We start from the raw sequence: 25,397 nt of genomic DNA on the forward strand, positions 1-25,397 counted from the left end.
CAGGCTTCAGGGTACAAGATGACATTCTGTAGTGTCTTGTAGTTCAGTCCTTTATGAGATCCTTATCAGGCACCGGGGTTACTGTTTAACAGGATTGTTTATGCCTGAACAGGACGAAAGTAAAACAAAGCAAGTTAATGGTAGATCCAGGAGGAAAATAATTCCAATTAGGTGAACCTGAACCTGGAGCACCAAGCATTTTAATCCAGAGAGTGGACAGAAGAGCTACCCTGCTGAGAAAAGGCACACACCAGTACGGGAGGAATGTGGAACTGTCTGGAAAAGCCACCCTGTGTAAACCTCACCACCACCAGGCCACTCTTCTCCCTGTCTACGGCTGCTGTTCATGTGACTGCGCCACTGCAACACCACTTGCTTCAGCAATGCCAAAGCACCTTGCCTTAGTAATGCTGTGACTTTGTACAGTGGCTAACACAGCTCACTATGATAACTTCCATGTTTGGACAGTCCCTGAAGAGTCATTTAATTTGGCCAGGGAATTTTCCCCCATTGGGTGAGAAATTCACCACTGAATAACACAAACCATCAGAGGCGGGGGGAAAGAACTTTCAATATGAAGCTGAAGGATAGCTGCGTATTTATTTCCTAGTATGAGATGAAGTTTCAAGACAGTATGTAGGTTTTATTTGCTAAGAGTACTGTAACTAAACAACATCAAACAGATGCAGAACACACCTTGTCATATTTACTAAGTGGTTTTAGAGCAAATCAAGTCAAATTTAAACTTTTGATTAGACCTTATTGTGCAGATTCTAAAGAAAAGCACACTAAATTTAGAACCAATTTTAATGCTGCCCAACAGAAGCAATGAGATTACCTGTCCTTTAAACAAACATTTCACTCATAATAATGTTCCAATCCTTGGTTTATTTATTTTTTTTTTTGGTGGGGGGTGTCGTGGGGCATTGGAAGAAGCAGAGGGCAGAGGGAATGAGTAACTTTTGGTAAGAATGGCAAGATGAGCAAGTACAAACGAATTTAAAAACAAGGATTCTACATGCTCTAATTTGCCTTTAATTCCTACTATAAGCAGTATTTGTTCCTGTCTAGCCTTGGCATGATACAGTTGGAATATTGTTGAAACTACCAGGTGCAGAGCATTCAAAAGGCAAAGGGTATTCCTGGATGCAGGACGGCGCCCGAGTACTGCATTTGCAATTGCACAGTTCTCACCAACCCCACACTGTTTGCATTTCTCTGCGAAGCTAGGTAGTTCAGAAGCTGGTTTTGTGTGCCTCAATCCAGTTCTCTCTTAACTGCCTTGCCTTGTGCCCGGGATGCCCAGAGCATGACTTTTTACCAAGTGAGCATTCCCTGAGTTCATTCTATAGAACCTGAATGGAATTTGTGAGTGGTTAGCCCACATCAAACCAAAGAAGCAGAACAGTTTGCCCACTCGGGTTTGCTCTGGCTCTTAGCAAATGTCTGTTAACAACAGTAGGATTCTGAGAATTATCTTCTGTCCTCAGCTGCTCCTGAAGAACCGCCTAGAAGGCGCGATGCTACATTATGCATTGGCCCTCTGCCTGCTCCTCATCACGGTCTCTTCCAATCTAGCTGTTGCCATCAGAAAAGGAAAGAAGCCTCCCCAGACACTCTCAAGAGGTATGATGATCTCATCTGATTTTCTAAATTCAGTCCTTTGGATTGTTGGGGGGGAAAATGCTTGGTATTTTCATCCATAGTCTAGTTAGAGAGCAAACTCAACTAACCAGATTTCTGTTGTCTGTGGCTTCAGAATAGACTTTAAAGAAAAGCAGTGAGGATCAGTTGAGTTTTGACAGGGATTTAAACTTATTGGTAATAATAACAACAATTTCCTATGTCAGGCATTTGGCCCGGTGCTTAAAATGTCCATATTCCGTATTAGAGGACCGAGGTTCAGTGTCTGAATCTCCTGCCTGACTCCTGCTTCCTTCTGATGTGCATCCTGGGAGGCAGCAGCGGTGCCTGAAGTAATTTGGTCCCTGTCACTAAAGTGGGAGACTTGGGATAAGTTCCCAGCTCCTGGTCTGGGCTTGGCTCAGGGCTACCTGCTGCAGGCATTTGGGGAGTGAATCAGCACAGGAGAGCTCTAGCTCTACCTCTCAAATAAACTTAAAATTTTTAAAAGTTATTTGTTATATCTTTTGGCAAAAGTAATGGAGAATTGAATTACTATTACTAGAATAAAAAGAGTCCTGGAACACAGTTGATTGGTATGTCATCAAAGGGTCTTAAAAGAGTATTCTTTGACATGTGCTCCAATTCCCACTCCTGCTAATTAAGAAAAAGAATTCTGTTGATTTTATACAAAGTTACCTAGAAAATTATACTTTATACCAACTCCTGAGATTTTAGGCCAGCCAAGACCTTGCTATATTGATTCCCAAAGACACATTGGTAAGTTAGAACAGAACCATCCATCCTTACCCAGGCAATTCAGATTCAGCAGTCTAACTACAGAGCCCCTGCTTGTACTTGGAGCAATCATATGAATGGAGCAAGCCAATGAAAACCTCCTGTGGGATAATTTAAATTCCAAAACATTGATCTGCTTTCCAAGTGCACTCATTTCTTAACAGGTGTGCTGAGTGCTGGCTGAGGGCCCATCAGTGTTTACCTGTTAATTCTTTATGCACCTGCTATATCCAGAAACTCAACTTTTTTTTTACCAAAGAAAAAATGCATTCAAAGGGAGCAACACAGTTTCTCATGTATTTCTATATATTTCTAATCACAGGGTTATAGAACAAAAGCATCAGGTAACCACATAAAGCCAAAGACTCACCCAGACATAGCCCTGAAACCCCTCCCAGGACTGAGTAAGGCCACATTGCTACACACACTCTGTGTTCACTTGTAAATGTTGGCTCAAAGTTTTTGGTGAATTTAATGAAAATATATTAAATACATAAACTGTGTCCTATAGGGTTTAATAAATCTTCTATTTCAAGTATTAATGAACTATGTTAAGAGTGAGAATTAAGATTAGCCAAGAACCCCGTTATTAAAATTCAGATTGTATGTAGTTTGGCTTGTTGCCATCTACTGCTATGTAGGAAACAATGGAGAGAAAAAAAGGCCAAAATAAATGAGGATTAAAGGTGGGACAGGGAAGGACTTGTGTAAAGTATATGGGTAGCACATGGAGCCCCTTAAAGCAGAGAGCAGCATCAAACAGCAAAGTGCACAGAGTGACAGAGGGGAAAACTTTTAATTGGATCAAGACAATGTTTCCAGAAATGAAAGTACTCATGCAAAGGATGTTCCAAAACGATCAAACTTCTTTTGAATCAAGAGAGCTGTCCAGCACCCAGTGCATCACCTGGCATGTGGTAGGCACCCTGTCACGAACACATGGGGGGAATGAAACCTTTGAAGACAAAGCAAGCAAAGCCAGAGCTGCAGGTGGAATTCGGAACCATGCACAGAGATGCTGAGGGGATGTCAACTTCTGGATCACCTCAGCCCTGTTGTGATGATGAGACAAAGCACTTCAGAAATAATCAGACTATAACTTGGTTCCTGATGGGACCGAGAGAGTGGGATTATGGTATTTCACATGTGTCTTCCCAATGACTGGTACAGTAAGGCGTATCTACAACACACACTCTCTCGTGTGTGAACCTAAATGGAACAGGCAGAGATCAGAGAATACAAATTCTTCCCAGGGCTGATGCTCTAGCATTGAGTGATGCTTGCAGCAACAGAATATGGAAAAAGAGGCTGGGGTATGACTGCACTCACTGTTTCCAAAACAGCTTTTCTTTGATGTAAAATGAGGCCTGAAGCAAAGTTGGAAGAGAATCACTCAGCAGTATGACAGAGGCTAACAGGTTTGGATATTATGAGGTGGTGAAATGAGCTTAAACATAGAGGAATCTCCCAACCTAAAGATTTTAAACCAGGCAAAAGCAAACCAACAACATGGCTGGTGAGACTGTGAAATGATGCAGACACCTTGGAAAACTCCTGCCAGCTCCTCAAAAAGCTGAAACTGGAGTTACCATTGGCTCGGCGATTTTCCTACCATATCTACACCCATGAGAAACAGAAATTTAAACCCACTCAAAAGCTTGCATCATAGGTTCATAGCAACATGATTCAGAAAGCCCAAAAGAAAAAAAAAAGGAATAATCCAAAAGCTCATCTACTGATGAATGGATAAACAGAATGTGGTATAGCAATGTAATACAATGGTATTTAACCATCAAGAAAGAATTTGGTTCTAATGCATGCCACAACTTGAGAGAATCTTTAAAATATTGTACTGATGGAAATAATCCAGTCACAAAAGAGGAAATATCATATATGTCTGTGATTAGCAAATCTAGCAAATTTGCATGGTCCTAACCAATCAGGTAACCAATCAGATAATCAAAACATTTATTAAATACTTACCAGGTTTAATGCCAAGGGTCTTAAGGGCAGAAAGACAGTCCCAAATATTTGTACTATGGTCCGAAAGGACTTTACCTATTTGTGCCCAGTTAAAGTGTGTATCCTCTACACAACAGCCAATAGGTTGGCAGTTCAGATAAATAAATATCAGTAGTTAGGCTGCTACTTATCAAACACTCATCTCAGAGTTCTTGATGTAGTCTCCATTAACGTATTGTTTTCTGGGGCTAGTGCTACAGTTCAGCAGGCTAATCCTCCACCTTCAAGCACCAGCATTCCATATAGGCACTGGTTCATGTCCCAGCTCTTCCACTTTCCATCCAGTTCCCTGCTTATGACCTGAGAAAACAGAGGAGGATAGCCCAAGTCCTTGAGACCCTGTACCCAAGTGGGAGACTGAGGAGAAGCTCCTGGCTTCAGATTAGCTCAGCTCCGGCCCTTGCAGCCATTGGGGGAGTGACCCAGTGGATTGAAGATCTTTCTATCTCTCTTTGTATAAAATCTGCTGTTCTAATGCATTGCTTTCTGTTCCAGGATGGGGAGATGACATCACTTGGGTACAAACTTACGAAGAAGGTCTCTTTCATGCTCATAAAAGGTAAACTGTCCATTAGTTAATTTCAGTAGGTGATATAGATACCTCATAAAAGATCCCCGAATAGAAGTGTTAGCTTTTTAAAACAAGTGGCATCGCTAGTACTATATGCTGTTTGGAGCAACAGTTGCCACTAAAATTGTTTTTATGAAAGAAGTGGCAAATGCCTTTTTATTAATTTCTTCACTACCCAAGCAAGATTTGGATGTAAGTTTTATAGCCCGAACAGTATCACTTACAAGCCATGCTCCAGGTTAAACAGAATCCTGGTTGAGTGTGGCCATTCTCAAGCCTTCTGATCATCAGGGGGATATGTGTCTCTCTCCTAACATCCACGCCTCAGTCAAATACTCACTGAGTGTCCATTGCTGTGTGGCAAGGACTGTTCTAGGCTCAATAATCAAAACTGATGTGGCTTTCAGTGTTAAAGACTTTGAAACCTTTTAGAGAATACTGCATTTTTTAAATACCCCCTAAATTTATCAAATATCTAAATAACATTCAATTTCAATACTATTTCTTTAAGATGTATTTTGTTTATTTGAAAGGCAGAGTTACATGAGAGAGAGGAAGTATTCCACCTACTGGTTCACTCCCCCAGACAGCTGCAATGGCCAGGACTGGATCCAGCCAAAGCCAGGAGCCGGGAGCCAGGAGCTTCCTTCAGGTCTTCCACATGGATAAAGAGACCCAAACACCTGGACATCCACCACCACTTTCAATGGCACATTAGTAGGGAGTGAGATTGGAAAGGGAACAGCCAATTCATGAACTGGTGACCATATGGGATGCCAGCACTACAGGCAGTGGCTCAACCGGCTATGCCACTGGGCCACCCTTAATTTCAATACTCTCTAAGGAAGGAGAAAGATTCTAAATAGAGAATCTAGCACCAGAAAAACATTTTACAGAAGACAGAAGTCTATAGCATAATCTCTGTTCCAAATGTGTATACAAACACTAATCAGCCAGCAGAACATTTAAAGAATTTACTCTGATTTGATGAGGGACCATGGAGGAATACCAGGATGATTCCAGATTGGGAAATGCATTAGTTAGGGGTATATACTACTGTGGCATGCTGAATTAATTGGGTGCATTCAAAGACTGCATGCCCGGTTGGATTACTGCTTCAAGTCCTGGCTACTTGGTGCTTCATCCAGGATTCTGCTAATGTTCTTAAGAGGGCAGTGGATTATGGTTCAAGCACTTGGGTTCTGCCTCTGCCTCCCACGTGGAGTGCCAGGATGGAGTTCCTGGCTCCTGCCAGGCTTTATCTCAGTTTAGCATTGGCTGTTAGGGACATTTGGAGGAATAAACCAGCAAATGGAAAGTCTTTCTCCTAACCTTGTTCTTTTCCTGTATTTCTTTTTTATTATTATTTATTTAATTACATTGTATTATGTGACACAGTTTCATAGGTACTGGGATACCCCCACCCCTCCCCACACCCTCCCCCTCTCCCTGTATTTCTGTCACTCTATCTTTCAAATACATACATTAATAATTTAAAAATAAATGTGATTAAGAAACTTTAATATTTATAAGGAGACAAGCTTTTCAAGAATCTCCTATCTCTAAAATGCTAAAAACTAATATCCAGCACAATAGGGTAGCAAGCTAAGCTTCTAACTAAGGTTCTGCTATCACATATGGGTACCCATTCCTGTCCTGGCTGCTTCTGTTCCTATCCAGCTCACTACTCATGGTGTAGGAATGTGCAAAAGATGGCTTTTGTGCTTGGGTCCTTGCACGCACATGGAAAATTTGGAAGCGCCTGGATCCTGGCTTTGGTTCAGCACAGCTTCTATTACTGAAGTCATTTGGGGAATGAACCAGTAGATGGAAGATCTCTCTCTCTCTCTGTCTCTCTCTCTCTCTGTAACTCTGCCTTTCAGGGAAAAAAAAGAAATGAATTTAGAAAAATTATGTTAAAGATATATTCAATAGAATTCACATCCATGCTTGAATTTTTAAAAAGCAACTTGCATTTCATATTACTAACTTATTTAAATCAATCCTAACAAGGAAACACCCATTTCAGGGGGGAAAAAAAAAGCCACCATGCTTCCTGGAAAAAGAAACACAAGGTTCCCATTAAAGTCTAGACAACTCAGGGCCACGTACAGTCACCACAATGGCTATCATTACTCTGAGAGGATTAAGAATGAAATTGCCTACTTGCTTTAGCAGCACATATACTTAAGTTGAAACAACACAGAGAAGATTCTCATGGCCCTGCAGATGGATGACATGCAGATCGTAAAGTGTTCCATATTTATTCTGTGGTTTGGCTACTGGGAGTGGTCCCCTTCCTTCCCTCACACACCCTCCTGCCCCGCCAGTACAGGAGGAAAAAAAAGGAAAAATTGAAAGCATTTGTCTCACCCACTTACCCCAGTACCTCTACCCTCCCCACCCTGATCCGAGGTCCACATGAACGTGTGTTCTTCCAACTATGTAAACATCATGAAAAAATAAAAAAGAAAGAAATTTCATGAGAAGTACTAAAATTTGGAGAGGAGAAGGTACAAGTCTCTTTTTTTGCACCTGATGATGGTATATAAGAAAAACTTAAAAAGTCAGTAAAAATATTCACAACAATTAATACTCAGTCAAATTACATGAGACTTATATAGAACTCAGTAACATTTGTAAGAAAACATATCCCCAAAAATGTATAAAGTATTCCACTTAAAATGGCAATAAAAAAAGGGTTTTTTTTTATCCCAGAAAAAGTATGACACGAGTTGTACAAAAGAATCCATGCAGTCTTATATGTACTACTAACAAATGGGAAGATATATTCTGTTTGTGACCAGGAAGACATACTGTCATAAAATAATCAGGTTGGTTTATTTGAAAAATTTTTAAAACACCGCCACAGAATTCTCTTAAAGGTAATCCTAACAGAGAAATGAAAAAAAGAGACATGAATGGTTAAGAACATTCTGAGGAGGAATCGTGGAGACTAGGTCCTTTTTTTAGTGATCTTTTTTCTTTTTTTTTTTTTTTTTTACAATTTTTATTATTATTAGCATTTTATGACACAGTTCCATAACCCTGGGATTTCCCTAACTCCCTCCCAAAATCTCCTCCCCCACTGAGTTCCCCCATTTCATTACAACAGTATAGTTCTTCATAAACAGTTATAAGTGTATCTTTGCTGGCATGGACAATGGCAGAGTCCAGCAGCCCATTGTCAAGACACATCCAACAGTTTCACTGGGAGTCCATCCACGATCCAGCTGCAGAGATACACACTGCACTGCATCCTCACATCTGGACAAGACAGTTTCCACTACACAGTCACTATAAATCCCCACAAGTGAAAAGCGACAAAAGAAAATCAGCAATAGGAAGAAAAATAGAAATTTACACTGCCATGAAGTTAAACAACATGCCACTGCATATGATAGTCTCCATTGCAGTTACTATACATCCCCTTAAATGAAAAGCTACCAAAAAAAATCAACACCAGGAAAAAAATAGAAATTTAAAATACCATGGAGTTAAATAACATGCTACGGAATGACTAATGTGTCTCTGAAGACATGAAAAAGAAAATCAAGAATCTTCTTGAAGAAAATGATGCTACTATATAACCTATGAATCAGTGAAGAAATTAATGAGAAAAAAGTGTTTTGAAGAAATGAACAGAAATAAAAACATCAAAATCCATGAGATATAGTTTCCACTGATCTTTGTTGGTGAAATGTGTCTCTTGTGGACAACAGATAGATGGGTTTTGTTTTTAATTCAATCTATTAATCTATGATGTTTGATTGATGAGTTTTAGCCATTTACATTCAGGGTTAGTACACATTGGTGGTACTTTGGTTCTGTTATTTTAGGAGTGGGTTGCTCATTGATTTAGTCTTGTGTTGTTATTTTACTGGGATGTTCCTCACATTTGCCTTTGGTTTTGGTGGGTACTATTCATTTTCTCTATCAACAGAACATCTTTAAGTATCATTTGTAGGACAGGTTTAGAACAGGCATATTCTTTCAAATTTTCTTTACTGTGGAAGAAATTTATTTCATTTTCAAAGACAAAGGAAAGCTTTGCTGGGCACATTTATTCTGGGCTGACATTTTTTGCTTTTAGAATCTGCAATATGTTGGTCCATTCCCTTCTGGCCTGCAGAGTTCCCTGTGAGGGGTCAACTGTCAAGCTAATTGCCATTCCTCTATATGTCAATTGATTTTTTTCACGTGCGCATTTAAGGACATTTTCCTTATGTTCAATTGAAGAGAGCTTGATTATCACGTGTTGTGATAAAATCACTTTTGGTCAAGCCTGTTGGGAGTTCTGTGTCCCTCCTGGATCTTGTTTCCCAATTCCTTCTCCAGATTAGGGAAATTTTCCTTTCTTATTTCATCAAATACATTTGTAAACTCAGCTTCTCTTTGAGCACCTTCTGGAACAGCCATAATACTTGTATCTGGCCTTTTAAAAGTGTCTCTTAACTCTTGAATACTTTCCTTGGTTTGACTCAGTTCTTCTTCCAGCTTTTTCATTGTTTCACCATGGTGACAAGAAATATCTTTCAATTTTGAGGTTCTTTCTCCTGCTTCCCTGATTCTAGTACTGAGACTTTCCACTGAACTTTCAGTTTGCTCTATTGCATCCTTCATTTCCAATAATTTGCCTTGAAAAATCAAGGCAATTCAGTGCTGCTATTTCCTGTGTGACATACTCTTCAAATTCCTGGAAGTCCTGTGTGTACTTCTCATTGCTGACAAGAAGCTTTATAATGAGTTTTCTTAATTTGGTCTCCTCCATTTTCTTGATGTATTCCTCAGTTAAATCTGAAGTTGGCAAAGGCTTTTGCTAATTTGCCAGGGAATCTTCAGTAACATTCATTGTGCCTCTGTCTCTTGTTTTGTTCTTGGTCATTGTACTTCTGATTAGCAGATTCTTCCCCTTGGGGCAGGTTTGTAGGATGTGTCACCCACAGGTCTACAATTTGATTTTACTGATTGCAGTTGGTACATGTTCTTTGTTTGCAGTCACTTGTGCCACTCGCTCTAGCAACTTTCAGATCTGGGCTGTTATGTTAAGACTTCCACCAATGTCTCTGTAGCCCCAGCTCTTGGCTCCCCACTCTGCACCTCCTGCAATCCCCTTCCGAGTCTGCACCCTTGTGTGTAGAAGCTTTCTCCCACTTCTGGTTTGGGCAGTTCCCAAGATTCAAGAGACACCGGGTGTCCTAAATAGCTTGGTTCTTAGTTGTGCTGATCTTGTTGGTACCTGCTAGACATTAGGACTGAGGGCCACATGTACCCATTTTGAGTAGCAAGAAGCCAAAGTTGGTATTATTTTCTATGTAGGACCAATGTAATTCACTGAGTTCAGTGAGCTTGCTCCCAACTTAGTGCATATGCAGTTCACTGTTGTCCCTCCAGTCTCAAAGCCTTTGCCACACTGTACAAAATGGCACTTGATGTGACATTCATGGAGTGTCATGGTACATCTGCTGGCTATTAGGTCTCGGGCTACCCTGACCTATTTTAGGTGGAACCTGTAGGATGCCATGTTGTTGCAATGTCAGAAGTGAGTTCACTCCTAGCTTAGTGCAACTAAGCTAATTCCAAACTGATTGTTTGGAATCTGCTGCTCTGTCTCGGTTGCTGGTCAAATCAAACCAGCAGGATGGGCATTTTTTTGTCTTGGTTCACCTCCTGAGCTCTCAGTAAATGCCCCTTCCCACCTGGTTGCTAGTGAATCTCCGGCCATCAGTGGAATTCAGATCAGCACTTACTGACTTTTATTGGGGTATCTGCTCACTGCAACACCACACCATTGTGTCTGCTGCTTTCTCATGTCTGTCTGTCTCCAGATGCCCCTCTACCGTCAGTCTGTCCTCTCCTATTTCCTGGAATGTGCCCTCTCTGCTTCACCCTGGTAATGTTTTTCCATCTATTTAAATGTGTCCTTGCGCTATTCCACCATTTTGATTATCCACAATGTATTTTCTTTAAAGCAAAGAGTCAAAGAAGAAATTTAAAAATGAAATTGAAAATAGCTTTCATAACACATGAAAATGGAAATACAACATATCAAAACTTCAGAAAACCAGTAAAAGCGGTATTGTGAGGGATGTTTATTATTTGTTTGCTTATTACCTATTTTATTTGTGTGAAAGACAGAGAGACAGAGAAATCTTACACCTATTGGCTCATTCCCCAATGTACATGACAGTCAGAGCTGTGCCAAGCCAAATTTAGGTGCCAGGATTTCAATCTGGGTCTCCCACACTTTGTGGCAGGAACCAACTGCTTGAGCCATCACTGCTGCTTCCCAGGGTCTCAACAGCAGGAAGTTGCAATCAGAAGCAGTCAGGACTCAATGTAGGCTATAAGATAAGGGATGTGGTATTTCATGCTGTATCTTAACTTCACCGAACATTCCTCCCTTAGGAGGGAGGTTTATAGCAATAAAGGCCAATACAGGAAACAGGAAACAACCATCTTACACATCATTGCTGGGAATCTAATCATGTAGTCAATAAAAAAAAAGAAGGTAGGTTCCTCAAAAAGTTAAAAATAAATCCACAACGTGATTCTCTAGGCTGGCTATTGGGTATATAGCCAAAGGATATGCAATCAGTATATTCAAGAATTGTCCACACTACCACGCTTATTGCAATATTATTCATAGTAACCAAGAAAAGCAATCAACCCAAGTGGCCATTAGTAGATGAACTGATGAAGAAAGCATAGTAGATACACAGCATGAAAGACCATTCAGCCATTAAAAAAGGTTATCCCATAGCTTGTAACAGTATAGGCCAATCTAGAGGTTGCGGTGTTGATTAAAATAAGCTATTCACATAAAGACTAATTTCACACTTATATCACTTACATGTGAAATCCACGAAAGTAAAGCTCTTAGAAAGTGAACTATAGTGATTAGATTTGTGTGAAAGGCAGACAGACAGGGAAGTTGGGGTGATTAGGGATATATGCACCAAAGAACATAAAATTTCAGTCAAGCAGGAAAAATAAATTCAAGAGATCTGTCATACATTGTGAATGTAACAATTAACAATACATTATACACTTGAAACATTACTAAAAAGGTATATTTAAGTGTTCTTACTAAAAATTAGTAAGGATGTGAGGAAATACACATATTAAATAGTTTAATTTAGCCAATCTATAATATCTACACCTATAAAAACATCATGTTGTATAACATAAGCATTTAGAATTCTCACATACCAACTCAATAAATAAATACATGATTGCTACATCATGAGGCAGCATTTAGGATCAAGGTAGGGGGACAGATGTGGTAATAATTAGTATGAGAGAAGAGTCTGTTGGGGGTCAGTTTCATGGTGTAGTGGGTAAAGCCATATTCTGTAATACCAACATCCTATGTGGACACAGGTTCAAATTCCATCCAATGCCTCACTAATGGCTTTGAAAAAGCAGCAACAGATGTCCCAAATACTTGGTACATCTCCACTCTGCCCCTTGGCCTGGCACAGCCTTGGCTGTTATGATTATCTGGAAAATGAACTAGTAGACAGGGGAGATTCATTCATTCTCTCCCAATTGTTACAAAGAAAAAAAATTGAGACCCATATGAACATCTCATGTATATACCAAAATAAATTACAAAGTTGTAACTGTAAAAATGAAACCATTAAGTTACTAGAAGATATGCCAGCAAAAAATTTGTTTCTTGAGATGCTGTTAGTAGGGAAGAGATGAGATCAAGGTAAGGCAGGGAATCTATGATGCAACTAAGGTCCCTCTGGATTACACAATTGGTACTCCTTCCTCTCCCCCAGCCTTGCTCTGCTGGTGTGAGCATGGCCAAGGGAAAGAAAAAGAGAAGACTTAGAGCACCTTCAAGAAATAGCTAATATTTTTATTACATGAATTTCTACATAATCCAAAACCCACCATCAGCAAAGGGAAGATACCAAATACCAACCAACAAAAACCCAGAGCAAATCGCAGCAGGTATTACAAGGACAAAATTCTCTGATTTACAATGTTCTCCCATCAGGTAATAATAAAAATGGTCAACAAGTTAACCAGAACAAAATGAGTGAAGGCAATGCTAGAACACAGAAAAACAAGTGACTCAACTATATGAGTCAGGCTGACTAGTTTTTATAACACAAGTAGAGCAACATCAACTTCTCCCGAATCACCTATTTTGAAGTTGATAACCAGTTTTACTGAGAGAAGAGGAAACAGCTACACTTCACAGGACCACAGAGAATGCAGGTTGACCACATGCTCTCGAGTGTACATATCATCCTTCAACCGAGAAAACAGGCTGCTGGCAATGCATTCATAAAATGCCTACCCATGTTCCAAATTCATATTTAAATAGCAACATGTCCACCAAGTAAATATTTATGCAAGTATAAAGGCTTAGAAATAATCTAAACATAAAAAACTAGAAACAATTTAAATGCTCTTCTTTGGTTGAGCTAATTAGATAATAATCCACTAATAAAATAGTATACAACACAAGTATGTTTATAAGAACAAATGTTATTGCATATTGTGTTAGCATCTGTGGTTTTTAAAAAAGGATGTGAATCTCTAAACATAGAATTATAGATACAAATATGTGTATGTATATATATATATACACATGTACGCATGGATATGTATAATAACATACATAATACCCATCCCTATTCATAAATACACCTATATCTGAATATGTGACTTGAAACTTCCAGAAGGAAGTAGTAAGAGGAGCTGGCATTGTGGAGCAGCAGGTTTAATTGTTGCTTGCAATCCTATGTCAGAGCACCAAGTTCCAGCCCTGGCTGCTCTGCTCCCAGTGCAGCTCCCTGTGAATATGCCTGGAAAGCAGCAGAAGATGGTCTGAGTGCTAGATGGGAGGCCACGTGGAAGTGCTGACCTCCATGGGTCAAAACTGATCAGATCTATCTATTGCAACCATTTGGGGCATAAACTAGTAGATACAAGATCTCTCTATTTCTGCCCCTTGCTCTGTCACTCTTGCAAATTAATAAATGTTTTGAAAAGAAATTGCAAGGGCAGGCATATTACCTAATGATTAAGATGTCTGTGCCTCATATCAGAGTGTTTGGGTTTGATTAATACCTGCATCTGGTTCCTGACTCCTGCTAGCACAGACCCTGGACAACAGTAGTGCTCTCCATTGGATTCCTGTCACCCATGTGGGGGACCTGGACTGAGTTCCCAGCTCCTGGGTTCATTGTGGCCCAATCTGGGTGTCACGGGTGCTATAGAAATAAACTTGCTGTCATCATCAAAATCAATTAAAAAAAAAAAAGGAAGAGAGAGATGAGGAAAGGGAAGAGAAGGGGAGGGGAGAGGAGAGGGGGGAAGGGAGGGGAGGGGAAGGGAGGGGGAGAGAGGAAGGGAAAGGAGGGGAAGGAAAGGGAGGGAAGACTGCTTACTTGTGGAAACTACAAAGAGAGTAAATATTTTTTAATGTTTATTTGAAAATTGTGCTTTTTTATTTGAAAGAGTTACAAATAGAGAAGAGAGAGTTCTTCCATCATGGATTGACTCCCCAAATAGCTACAGTGACCAAAGCTGGGCCACTATAAAGCCAAGAGCCAAGGTTTTGTCCAAGTCTCCCACCTGGATGCAGGAGCCTGAGGACTTGGGCCATCCTCCACTGCTTTCCCAGGCCATAGCAGGGGTGTGGAAAGTATAGCAGCTAGGACTTGAATAGGTTCCCATATAGAATGCTGGCACCACAGGCTAGACTACTATGCTGCAGTACTAACCCCTTAACTTTGAAATTTTAAATCAGCTGGATTGGAATCTGTTTTAAAAGAAAAAAGGACAGAGAATAGCAGGTGGTCCAGCAATCAAGACACTGCTTTGAATGCTCACATCCCATATTGGAGTGTTTTGGCGGGAGTCCCCTTGCTAATATGTGCCCTGAGAGACAAGTAAGGGTCCAAATATGTGGGTCTCCGCTGTCCATGTGGGAAACCTGCTTTGAGCCCTGTCTCCTGGCTCTGGACTGACTCAGACATGGATGAAAAATCTCCCTATGTCTCTCTGCCTGCGTGTCTCTCTCTCTCTCTTTTCCTCTTTTTCTCAAATAAACAAATATATATTTTCTTTCTTCCTTTTCTTTATTATTATTATTATTTTAGATACTGTTTACATAGTTTATCAGGGTGACAAATATATCTTTAAAAAAAACAGAGAATCAAATGTGAAAAGATAATTGGATGTTAAGGCTTTGCGGAAGGCTTTGATTTTGGAGTCCCAAATATACTAAAAACAATTCTGGCCACTCAGGCTTCTCCCAGCCTGAAATTTACATTAAACTGCAGTAATGTATTCCTACCTGTAACTTGCTTATATCCCAAGACATAGATTGAGTAAAATTATTAACAGTTCAAAGTCCCTATTAACGCTGTGGTGGGGACCACAGAATGTTAGCTGGAGCCCAGGACTATGCAGGCGTTGGCTGCAATCACCTGTGTGACCTGCTGAGTCACTAAGTGGACAGTGGGGCCTGGCAGCTTTGATGTTCATGGTCCTCTCACATGGCAAAATCATTTTAAAAATAGTCTTGTTTATGCACATTTTTCTTCAGCTCATCTTCTAATTTTTCTCTTCATTTAAGAGCAGGGAAGTCAGCTAGCTGCCACAAAAACTTTAGTTCCTAGTGCCAGCGATGCGATGCCCGATGAAGCTGCCAGTTGTGATGCCAGTGTCTCACCCTGGAGTGCTTGTCTGAGTCCCAGCTGCTCTGCTTCTGACCCAGCTTCCTGCTAATGTGTCTAGGAAAGCAGCAGATGACAGCTGAAGTGCTTGTGTCCCTGTCACTCATGTGAAAGACCAGGATGGAGATGGGTCAAGGTCAGGGTCAGGGTTAGAGTTAAGCCCTACTCTGGCTTGTTGGGTCAGGGTCAGGGTTAGGGTTAGGGTTAACCCCTACTCTGGCTTGTTGGGGCAGGGTCAGGGTTAAGGTTAGGGTTAACCCCTACTCTGGCTTGTTGGATTAGGGCCAGGGTCAGGGTTAGGTTAAGCCCTACTCTGGCTTGTTGCAGCCATTTGAGAACGGCAGATGAAGATCCTTCCCCTACCCTCCTCTCTGTAACTCTGCCTCTCAAATAAATATTCTTTCATCATTTATTTTGACATTAATACAGAAATGATCTTGAAAAACAGAGAACTCTCAATTAGTTATTTATGTGTTGTAGGTTGGTATAAAAGTGAAAAATATGTGAAAATAGTCAAATATTAACATTTGTACTAATTTTAAAAACATAAACAAAAAAAATTTACTTTCCTGAAATTGTATACCAAGTGTTCACTGAAAATGTTTTTTAAATAGACAAAAACTTGTTATGTTTAAATGTTGCTTTGTTTTGTTTTGTTTTGTTTTGTTTTCACACACTTGAAAAGCAGAACAAGAAAGCAAGAATGAAAGTGAGAGAGAAACTCTTGCCTTTATGGTTCACTCCCCAAACAGCTACAATGGTCAGCACTGGGCAGGTCAAAGCAAGAAGCAAAGAACTCCTTCAGGGTCTCCCATGTGGGGGTCAGCCATCCCCATGCCCTTCGGCTGTCACCATGTGGGGGTCAGCCACCCCCATGCACTTGGGCTGTCACTATGTGGGGGTCAGCCACCCCCGTGCACTTGGGCTGTCAACCACTGCTTCCCTGCATGCAGCAGCAGGAAGCTGGGTCGGCAGCATGTCAACCAGGACTAAACCCTGCATTCCAGCAGAGGATGGGGGCCTCACAGACAGGGGCTTAACCTGCCATGCCACAGTGACAGCTCCTGGACACGAGCATGTATTCATGCTATTTCCTCATCTCTGAACACAGAATCTACTCAACTCACTACTGTACTATTGTGTACATGAAAATCACACGATGGTCTTCATATTCTGAGCGTTCCTCCCAGGTATTCTGATTGGGTGGGTCTGGGATGCAACTGTGAATTTCCGTTCCTCATAACCAATTTAGTGATATTGATGCAGTCAGCTGTGAAGCCGCCTGTGGAATAGCATTTCTGTAGACAGTGTTGTTATTTGTAAATCTAAGTCTTGTTAAAGTACAACTATCGATCTTATTCTTCTATCCATCTTAACTCAAGCTTAACCACTTCACTTATTTTTATACTTTCTTTGTTTAGTAACAAGCCATTGATGGTCATTCATCACTTGGAAGATTGTCAATACTGCCAAGGTATGTCAGTCACTGAAATATTTTATTTCCAAAAGGAAGTACAAGCTATCTGTTAAGAATAGCTAGGAAGGTACCCCAGGAAATTCTACTACCCCACCCCCCAAAAATTAAAGATGGACAGGCATTGTGGGCCAGTGGATTAAGCCATTGCTGGGAATGTCCGCAGCCTATATAAGAGTAGGTTGGTCATCGCTTCTCCGCTTCTGATACAGCACCCTGCTAATTCACCTTGGATGTAGCAGAGGGCAGTATTTGGTTTCCTGCCAGATACCCACACAGGAGATTCAGGTCAAGTTCCTGACTCCTGGTCTTGGCTGCTGCAGGCAGTTAGGGTGTGAACCAGCAGATGGAAGCACTCTCTCAATCTTACCTTTCTTTCACTCTACCTTTCAAACAAATACAACTTAAAACATTTTAAGACAACTACCAGAGTATGGCAATAATGCTTAAGGGAAGCAGATGGTTAGCAAATTACTGAATATATTGCTGTTATTTCTCTATAGAATTTGATATTCTAATGTGGAGAAGTTCTTCCACTAGGAAATTATTTTACTCAAGAAGTTCAGGGATCACATGAAATTAGAAAACCAGTGTCATCATAATGTGATTACATCTTGATGTCTCTGTGGACAGACTTTGTCACTGGGAAGCAGAGAAGGACAGAGTGGCAAGAGGTGAACTAACTGTCCGCACCCAACTGGCAGCGCAAACAAATGCGTAGTAACAGCTTTACTTTACTGTGCTATATGGAAGCTGTCTTGATCTTTACAACTCACTGGCATTCTGTTTTGCCTCACAGCACTAAAGAAGGTGTTTGCCCAAAATGAAGAAATTCAGGACATGGCTCAGAATAACTTCATCATGCTGAATCTCATGGTAACAGCAACTCCTCAGTGATTCTTGATATCAGAGTTTGGGCCAATGCAGTGACAGGCGGGGTTAAACCACCACTCGCAATGCTGCTATCCCCTATCACAAGGCTAATCGAGTCCCAGTTGTTCCACATCTGATCGAAATTCCTGCTAATTTGCCCTCAGAGGCAGCAGAGGATGGCTCAAACCTTGGGTCCCTTTCACCCATGTGGGGGATATCGACAGAATTCCTGGATCCTGGCTTTAACCTGGCCCAGCCTCAGCTCCGGGGACCAAACCTTCTCTCTCTCCTTCAGTTGCTCTGCATTGTAAATAAATAAATAAATAAATAAATAATAAATAAGTAAATCATTTTAAAGTCATAAGTTAAAATGTTGTCTACTTTTAAAATATACATAGCTAAATGTTAGCTGATAAATACGAGATTCTAAAAAGGTCCAAAAATATTAATTCATATGAAACTCTTGAGGAATTCACTGCCAACAACAATGCAATGCAGCAGCATTCACCCCTTTCCTCCCCTCCAGCATGAGACCACCGATAAGAACTTGTCACCTGATGGCCAGTACGTGCCTCGAATCATGTTTGTGGGTAAGTTGTAACGGGTCACTTGTACCTTATTAGCGGAAACTTTAGGGTGCTGGATGATTTCGTTGGTTTTAATTGCTAGTTCAAGTGCTATTCCTTTTTCAAAGGAAGACTTTTTTTTCCTTTTTTTCTTTATTTTATTAATTACATTGCATTATGTGATACAGTTTTATAGGCACTGGGATTCCTCCCACCCCTCCCCACCCCCTCCCCCCATGGTGGATTCCTCCACCTTGTTGCATAACCACAGTTCAAATTCAGTTGAGATTCTTTCATTGGAGGTATTTACCAAGCATAAATTCCAGCATCTTATTGTCCAGATAAGTTCAACGGTTTCTTGGGGAGACCATCTCTGGTCTGAAGGTAGAACCAGCAGAGTATCATCCCATTCAATTAAAAGCCCCAACATAACATCAGCAACAATTTACAACGTTATGGAATTAATTGACATGGTATTTAGTAACCAATATGTTAAAAAAAAATGCAAGTTCTTAACCACATCCTGTGACTTCTTCACAGACATTTCAATTTTGGTTTATATTCAACCGTGTTCTATACACCTTAAAATGGCTATAGATTACTATTCAGTCTTGTGTCTATTTTCATTTTAGTATTTAGCAGTTTATAGCATTGAAGCATGATTTTGCTGAGCCTGGTTGTTTTTCAGGTGGTCTGAACTGGCTTATAACTCTAACAAGACATGTGTCAGCAGTTTAGGTGCAGAACAGTTTTAGGAGGGGTGTGCAGAGAAATCCTCAATACCCCAGTGAGGAGTAACTAATCTTTGTGTCCCACCTAGTGAGGTATGAGTGAATACACACTGACCATATCCTGTCTGATTCTTAGCTTTCCTTGTTATTCTCTATCTATTCTAGTTTTTCTGTTTGTTTTTATGTTTGTTTGTTTTGAGGGGTTTCCGGAGCAATCCTGATGGTCATTGCAAGAGAGGGTGGGGTTCCAGAGCCAGAACCAAACAAGGACCAGAGAAAGCTCCCCTCCCTAGTCCCGATGGAAGTTTAGTACTCTTCTGTTTCGGCGGACTGCTCAGGGTTCCTGGTTGTCGTTCCGATGACGCTGGTTCCTGCATGGCAGGGTTTGGACTTCTTCCATCCCCTGCGGAAGATCCGGATGGAAGTGGGTGACCTCAAGAGTTCTCGGCCTCCGAAGGAGGCACTCCTATTCCCCATGGTCTCCTTGGCAGTTGAGATGCTCGTACTGATAGCCCTTGGTGAGGATCTGGGAGTCCTCAGGGTGGAGATACAAGCCTTCTCCTGTCCACCCGCTACACTCTGGGGTTCCCTCCCGCCCCTGCTCCATGCGTATGACCTCCTGTTAAGAGGCTGTCAGGATCGCTCCCGATTCCCCCCATATGGCTTTGTAACTTTACTATTGTCTAATGTCGACTCGAGTCTGTTGTCTATGGGTTACCGGATATGATCCTGATAGGTTATACTTCATGTCTAAAGGAAGACATTTATAACACAATCAATGACAGGTCATTATTTTTGCCATCAGAATCCACGATACCAGGCCAGCATTAGGTCTAGTGAGTAAGGAGCAGAGTGCCTGGGTTCAGTTGGCAGTTTCACTCCCAACTCCAGCTCCCTGCCAGTCCCTGGCACGATGCTCTGATGGATCCCTACCACCCCAGGGGAGAGCTGCCTGGGGTTTCCAACTTGTGATTTCAACATAGCCAGGGGCACTGTGGGCATCCAAGAAGCAAACCAACAGACAGCAATGCTGGCTCTCCCCATCAGATAAATTAATTTTCCTTTTTACAAAGACACTATCTATAGTTCATCAATTTTTAGCATTATTGAAAAATAAGTTATGCTAATAACACAATATCCCCCCCAATGAGTTACCAGGACAGTGACCCTGCTGGATTCACAGAAAACTATGACATAGTAAAAAAAAAAAAAAAAAATCCTCGAATTAATTTCATCATGAATTGACACGTATGAAACTAACTTGCCTGTAAATTTGTTTGTGGGTCATTTTAGAATAGGGGACAGAATCATGTTTCAATGTCTCACATTTTTCTTGGCAGATCCTTCACTGACAGTGAGAGCTGATCTGACGGGAAGGTACTCCAACAGACTGTATACCTATGAGCCTCAAGATGTGCCCATATGTAAGTAGTCCTTAACACTACTGCAGCAGTAGCAGCTGACCCCTACCGGTGTGTTAAAAAGACAGGTGATACCCTGCATTCACTCTGCTGCACGACTAGTGCTGTCCACAAACCAGCATCCCTGGGGACCAGTTGTGGGGCTGAAAACATAAACTCCTATCTCCAACCCCCAAACCCAGAATTTCTGGGACATCACAGACTTTCTGTATTAACTGGGATACCTACGGGCTCTTAAGGTTGCTAAATTTTGAGACTTGCTGTAAACAGCACAACGCACCTTAAAATGACAGAAACCTTAGGAGAGACGGTGCATTCTCCCAGTGTCCTGCTCACACAGTATTTCCTCCCATGATCTTAGTGGGATCTTTTTATCTTCTGGAATGCCTATCAGCAAGAGGTACAGTCTTTTGTAGGATCTTGATCCATTTCTTACAATATTCATTGCCAACTCTAACAAAACTGAATCTTTGTGAAAGGTAATCATAGCCAAACAAAAATCAGTTTAACAATATGCTCCCTCAAAATCTCTCAGATAACATTACGTAACACAAGGTTAATCACCAACCCTGAATGGTCAGATCACTAAATTTGTATCCATACTTTTGCATAGCATTTCTTAATGCTTCAGATGAATTTCCCCATTTGCAAAGCTACTAAAGACTTAAATTCAAAATTCTGGAGTTACAATATATATATATAAAATTGCATGATAGATTTATCCTTGTTTCAGTGATAGAAAACATGAAGAAAGCGCTAAGACTTATTCAGTCCGAGTTATGAGAGCTGATGGAAAGACGGCTTCCCTTCTGAGACACCGAATGTCACGAGGATACCCCTGGCTCATTAATAAAGACTAAATGTGTAAGCATATGCATTTTGCAACATTTCCCGCAGCATTATAAGGGAAGATATCTCTCTCTCTCTCTCTCTCTCTCTCTCTGTCTCCCTCCTTCCCCTTTCTCTCTCTGAAGCTCAGTCTTTCAAAGAAGTAAATCAATCTTTTTTTTTTTTGAAAAAAGGGAAATAAACTAAGTTATATTTTTAAAATTCAAAGAAAAATGAGTGGTGTTTAACATATCAGTTGAATCATCCATCACCCACCTTTCAGTTTGCCTGGGCTCTTGATACCCATCTCTGGAGTGTGATTGACAGGTGCCTGCTAACAGGCACCCTAGAGGCAGCAGTGATGGACCAAGTGATTGGGCCCTGCCACCCTACTAGGGGTTTTAGATTGAGTTCTCCACCTCAGCCTGGTCATGCCACACTACTTGCAGAGTAAGCCAGGGGACTGGAGTTTTTTGGTTTCTCTTTGCCTCTTGAATACATGTTTTTAAACACAACTACATGTTTTTATAAATTATCAAGTAGATACTTGAAAAGTTTTAATAGTTTCAAGAAAAACATAACGGCCGCAGGAAAACTGGGGGAAAAAAAGTTCTTAACTAGCAGGAGAGGATTTTATCCATTCTGAAAATGGTCAGATCTCCAACCACCAGTCAGTCATTCCCAGGAGCCTCTTCAGGGCCCAATATCATGTCTTCTATTCCTTTAAATAACACTTAGGCCAAAGCTCCTGCCACTGGAAATCCCACACTCAGTTTGGAGTAATTAAAAGAAATGAGAAACTGTAGATTTCATTAGCCAGAAATTTTCTAACTCATAGGGTTTGAATGTATTTAACAAAATGTGAACTACTTTGAAATATTAAAACATACTTTTGAATGAAATACACACACACAGTGATGTGGACCAGATACTGGTTAACTCACTGTTTGACAAGTCAGAAAACCAATGGTTTCCTCTGGTTGTTATTTGATCCCAATTGGGTTTTCAATTTTAGCAAACTTTTGGCAAATTATCCTTTTTAGATAGAAGTGAAATAATCCAGATATTCAAGTAACCTATTTGCAAAAGAACACTAAATGTTCTATCATAGAACGCAGTATTTAATTTTGGCTTTGTTTTACATCAAAACTTAGAATTTTTCAAATGAATGCAAAAAGGTCAAAATGCATTTGCATTCTTTAATAATTTAATGTATAAAGTCTGAAGCAATAGAGCTGATTTCGCTGATGCCCAAATCATGCCAGGCAAAAATACCCTCCCATATTTTCAGGGAACCACAGAGGAGATTGGTTGACAATTTAGCTGTTGTTTTAAGAATTAATAAATAAAACTGTAGGAAAACATGTGAGTGTTTAACTTGGCAGGAAAGATGTCTGTGTCCCTCACAGGGAACCTTGGCTTTGTCCTTCCACTGGCTGGAGAGTTCAGCTTCCTGCTGATGCACTCCCCAGGACACAGCAGAGATGGTTCAGTGACCTGACTCTCTGCCACCCATCTGGGAGACCAGGATTGAGTTCCTGACTCCTTCCTGCAGTCTTCAATTCACATACAAATGTAAAAAGGTGATCAATTGATTTTTTATAACATAAATATATATATTTTTTTATTTGAACTAATTACACTCATAGAAGGAATTATATTATGCATGTGGTTATTATCCACACACATCTATTATCTATTTAATGATTTGATGGTCAGAAACATCAGACAATGAAGCCTGGTGACCAGTTTAGTTTTCCTTATCTACTCTGCTTTAACTTTTTAAATTCTACATCCTAGTGGATGTTTCTACCTAGTATTTTCACTTTCTGAAACTTGTTATTTAGATTCAGTCACTTCTAATGTTACCTCTACATTTGGGGTGTGTGTGTGTGTGTGTGTGTGTGCTGTGGTCTGTGTGTGTGTGCCTGTGTATGTCTTTATACCCCTTACTTTACCTCTGTAACTGCCATAAAGTTACTCATTCCTTAACATACCCAACCTGTTGATCAAAAATTACTTGTATCAACTCCCTGAAATATTAGGTGCACTTCTACGTACATAAGTACTTTCAAAGGAGAATCTTCAGAGCTTTAATTTGAGTTTCAAAGAGATGTAATAATTTTTAAAAGTTAGATATACAAAAGCACTTAGAATAGAGTTACACTGTAAGGCAGCAAGTTTAAAGTAGAGATAAATAGCATTTTTTAAAAATCCAAATATGTCCAATGGCATCTGGAGGACATCTCTTTTTGTACTGTTTGTTTCTTACGTGAAATTAAAATGATGTGCATTTTTACTTGCTCAGATACCCCAAGTTTAGAATGGCTGCAATAATCTCCTCCTATTCCTTTAATCTCTCTCCCCGTTTTATTTCCTAAAACATTAACTTACTATGTTTTTAGTTATTTTATTTCTGACACATAAATTTATACAACCTATTGAGTACTATATGAGGGTTTTAATCAGTGTATATTGTGTAATATTCAAATCAGAGTAAATGTATCTATCTTTTTTGTATTTCAGTTTCTGAAATTCCAATAGCTCAATTATTTCACTTCATTTAATCTTCCTCAGTTGTCAACATTAACGCTGTGCTCTGTGCTAGTTAGCAGGGTTGGTATTGCGACTCCAGACAGCAACTGAATAAAGAAAAGCAATCCTGCTTCCTTTATCTCAGAGGAATTTATAACTTAGTGATGAGAGGCCAACAGGTGGGAAGTAAATGATCAGCAAATAACGGGACAGGGACAGGTGGGGTGAACAGAGATCCCAGCTGTCTTTATCATGTGCCACACAAAATGCAGGGTTGCTGCATCTTCACTGTCATGAAAACACTGTGATGAAATCGAAACTAAAATAGATTGCTGGGGCTAAAGAAACTCTTGCTCATTGATGTCAGCCTGAATCAAAAAAGTATACTGAGTTATCTTGGGGGAGTCTCTCAACAACTTAGAGTTCACAAACAGGTGCCACACACACATATGGATTTTAGGTACTTATCTATTTCAAATGCAAAGAGAAAAACAGGAGAGATGAAGACTGAAAGATCTTCCATCTGATGGTTCAACTCTCCAAATTCCGTGAATGGGTGAAGCTTGCCCAGGCAGAAGCAGGAGTCAGCAACTCTATCCAATTCTCCCACATGAGTGACAGGGACCCACCTACTTGGGTTATTACCTGCTGCCTCCCAGGGTACACTTCAGCAGGAAACTGGAATGGGAAAAGGAACCAAGGCGCAAACCCAGGCAGCATCTCAACTGCTGCACCAACTGCCTCCCAAAACTCTCTGTAATGCATTAATTTACAATGCATAATGATATAGAGATTTTTCTTGTATTTACAGAAATATATCTTAAAACACTTATATAATCTGAACATTCATAAGCATTCTTAATGAGTAAAGCAAAATTAACATCTGCCCTGTTTTTAAAAATCTGTTTCTTGGGTCTCAGTGTTGTTGTGCAGTAGGTTAATCTATCGCCTGTATCCCATATGAGCACTGGGAGTCCCCGCTGCTCCACTTCTTGTCCAGCTCTCTGCTAATGTGCCCAAGAAAGCAGCAGAATATGGCTCAAATGCTTAGGTGCCTATCACCCAAGCTGGAGACCTGGATGGAGCTCCTGGCTCCTGACTTCAGCCTGGCCAGTGTGACCCAGCCCTGGCCATTCAACTATCTGGAGAGTGAATCAGCAGATGGAAAGATCTCTGCTGTTCTTGCTGTCACTCTCACTCTCTCTCCCTTTCTGTAGCTCAGCCTTTCATGTAAACAAATAATAGTTAT

The 25,397-nt window shown here is 40.5% G+C and overlaps 1 protein-coding gene and 1 pseudogene across 1 annotated transcript; both read left to right on the forward strand.

Annotated features, from left to right (window-relative positions):
* Positions 1-1,467: 1,467 nt before the first annotated feature.
* AGR3 (anterior gradient 3, protein disulphide isomerase family member) lies at positions 1,468-21,658 on the forward strand. Its single transcript, XM_004582466.3, has 7 exons — positions 1,468-1,626; positions 4,939-5,002; positions 17,142-17,194; positions 17,994-18,070; positions 18,594-18,657; positions 20,705-20,788; positions 21,519-21,658. The coding sequence occupies exons 1-7, from the start codon at positions 1,521-1,523 to the stop codon at positions 21,566-21,568; spliced, it is 498 nt and encodes a 165-aa protein (XP_004582523.2). The 5' UTR covers positions 1,468-1,520; the 3' UTR covers positions 21,569-21,658.
* LOC118758198 (U6 spliceosomal RNA) lies at positions 7,181-7,281 on the forward strand (annotated as a pseudogene).
* Positions 21,659-25,397: the final 3,739 nt, after the last annotated feature.

Source organism: Ochotona princeps, chromosome 20 (assembly GCF_030435755.1).
Source record: "Ochotona princeps isolate mOchPri1 chromosome 20, mOchPri1.hap1, whole genome shotgun sequence".
Taxonomy (NCBI): domain Eukaryota; kingdom Metazoa; phylum Chordata; class Mammalia; order Lagomorpha; family Ochotonidae; genus Ochotona; species Ochotona princeps.

Excerpts from the sequence above, each read along its gene's own strand:
- AGR3 (XM_004582466.3), top strand. The coding sequence starts at position 1,521 with ATGCTACATTATGCATTGGCCCTCTGCCTGCTCCTCATCACGGTCTCT. Across the intron at positions 18,071-18,593 it reads TCATCATGCTGAATCTCATG|CATGAGACCACCGATAAGAA; the intron begins GTAACAGCAACT and ends CCTCCCCTCCAG. Across the intron at positions 20,789-21,518 it reads GCCTCAAGATGTGCCCATAT|TGATAGAAAACATGAAGAAA; the intron begins GTAAGTAGTCCT and ends TCCTTGTTTCAG.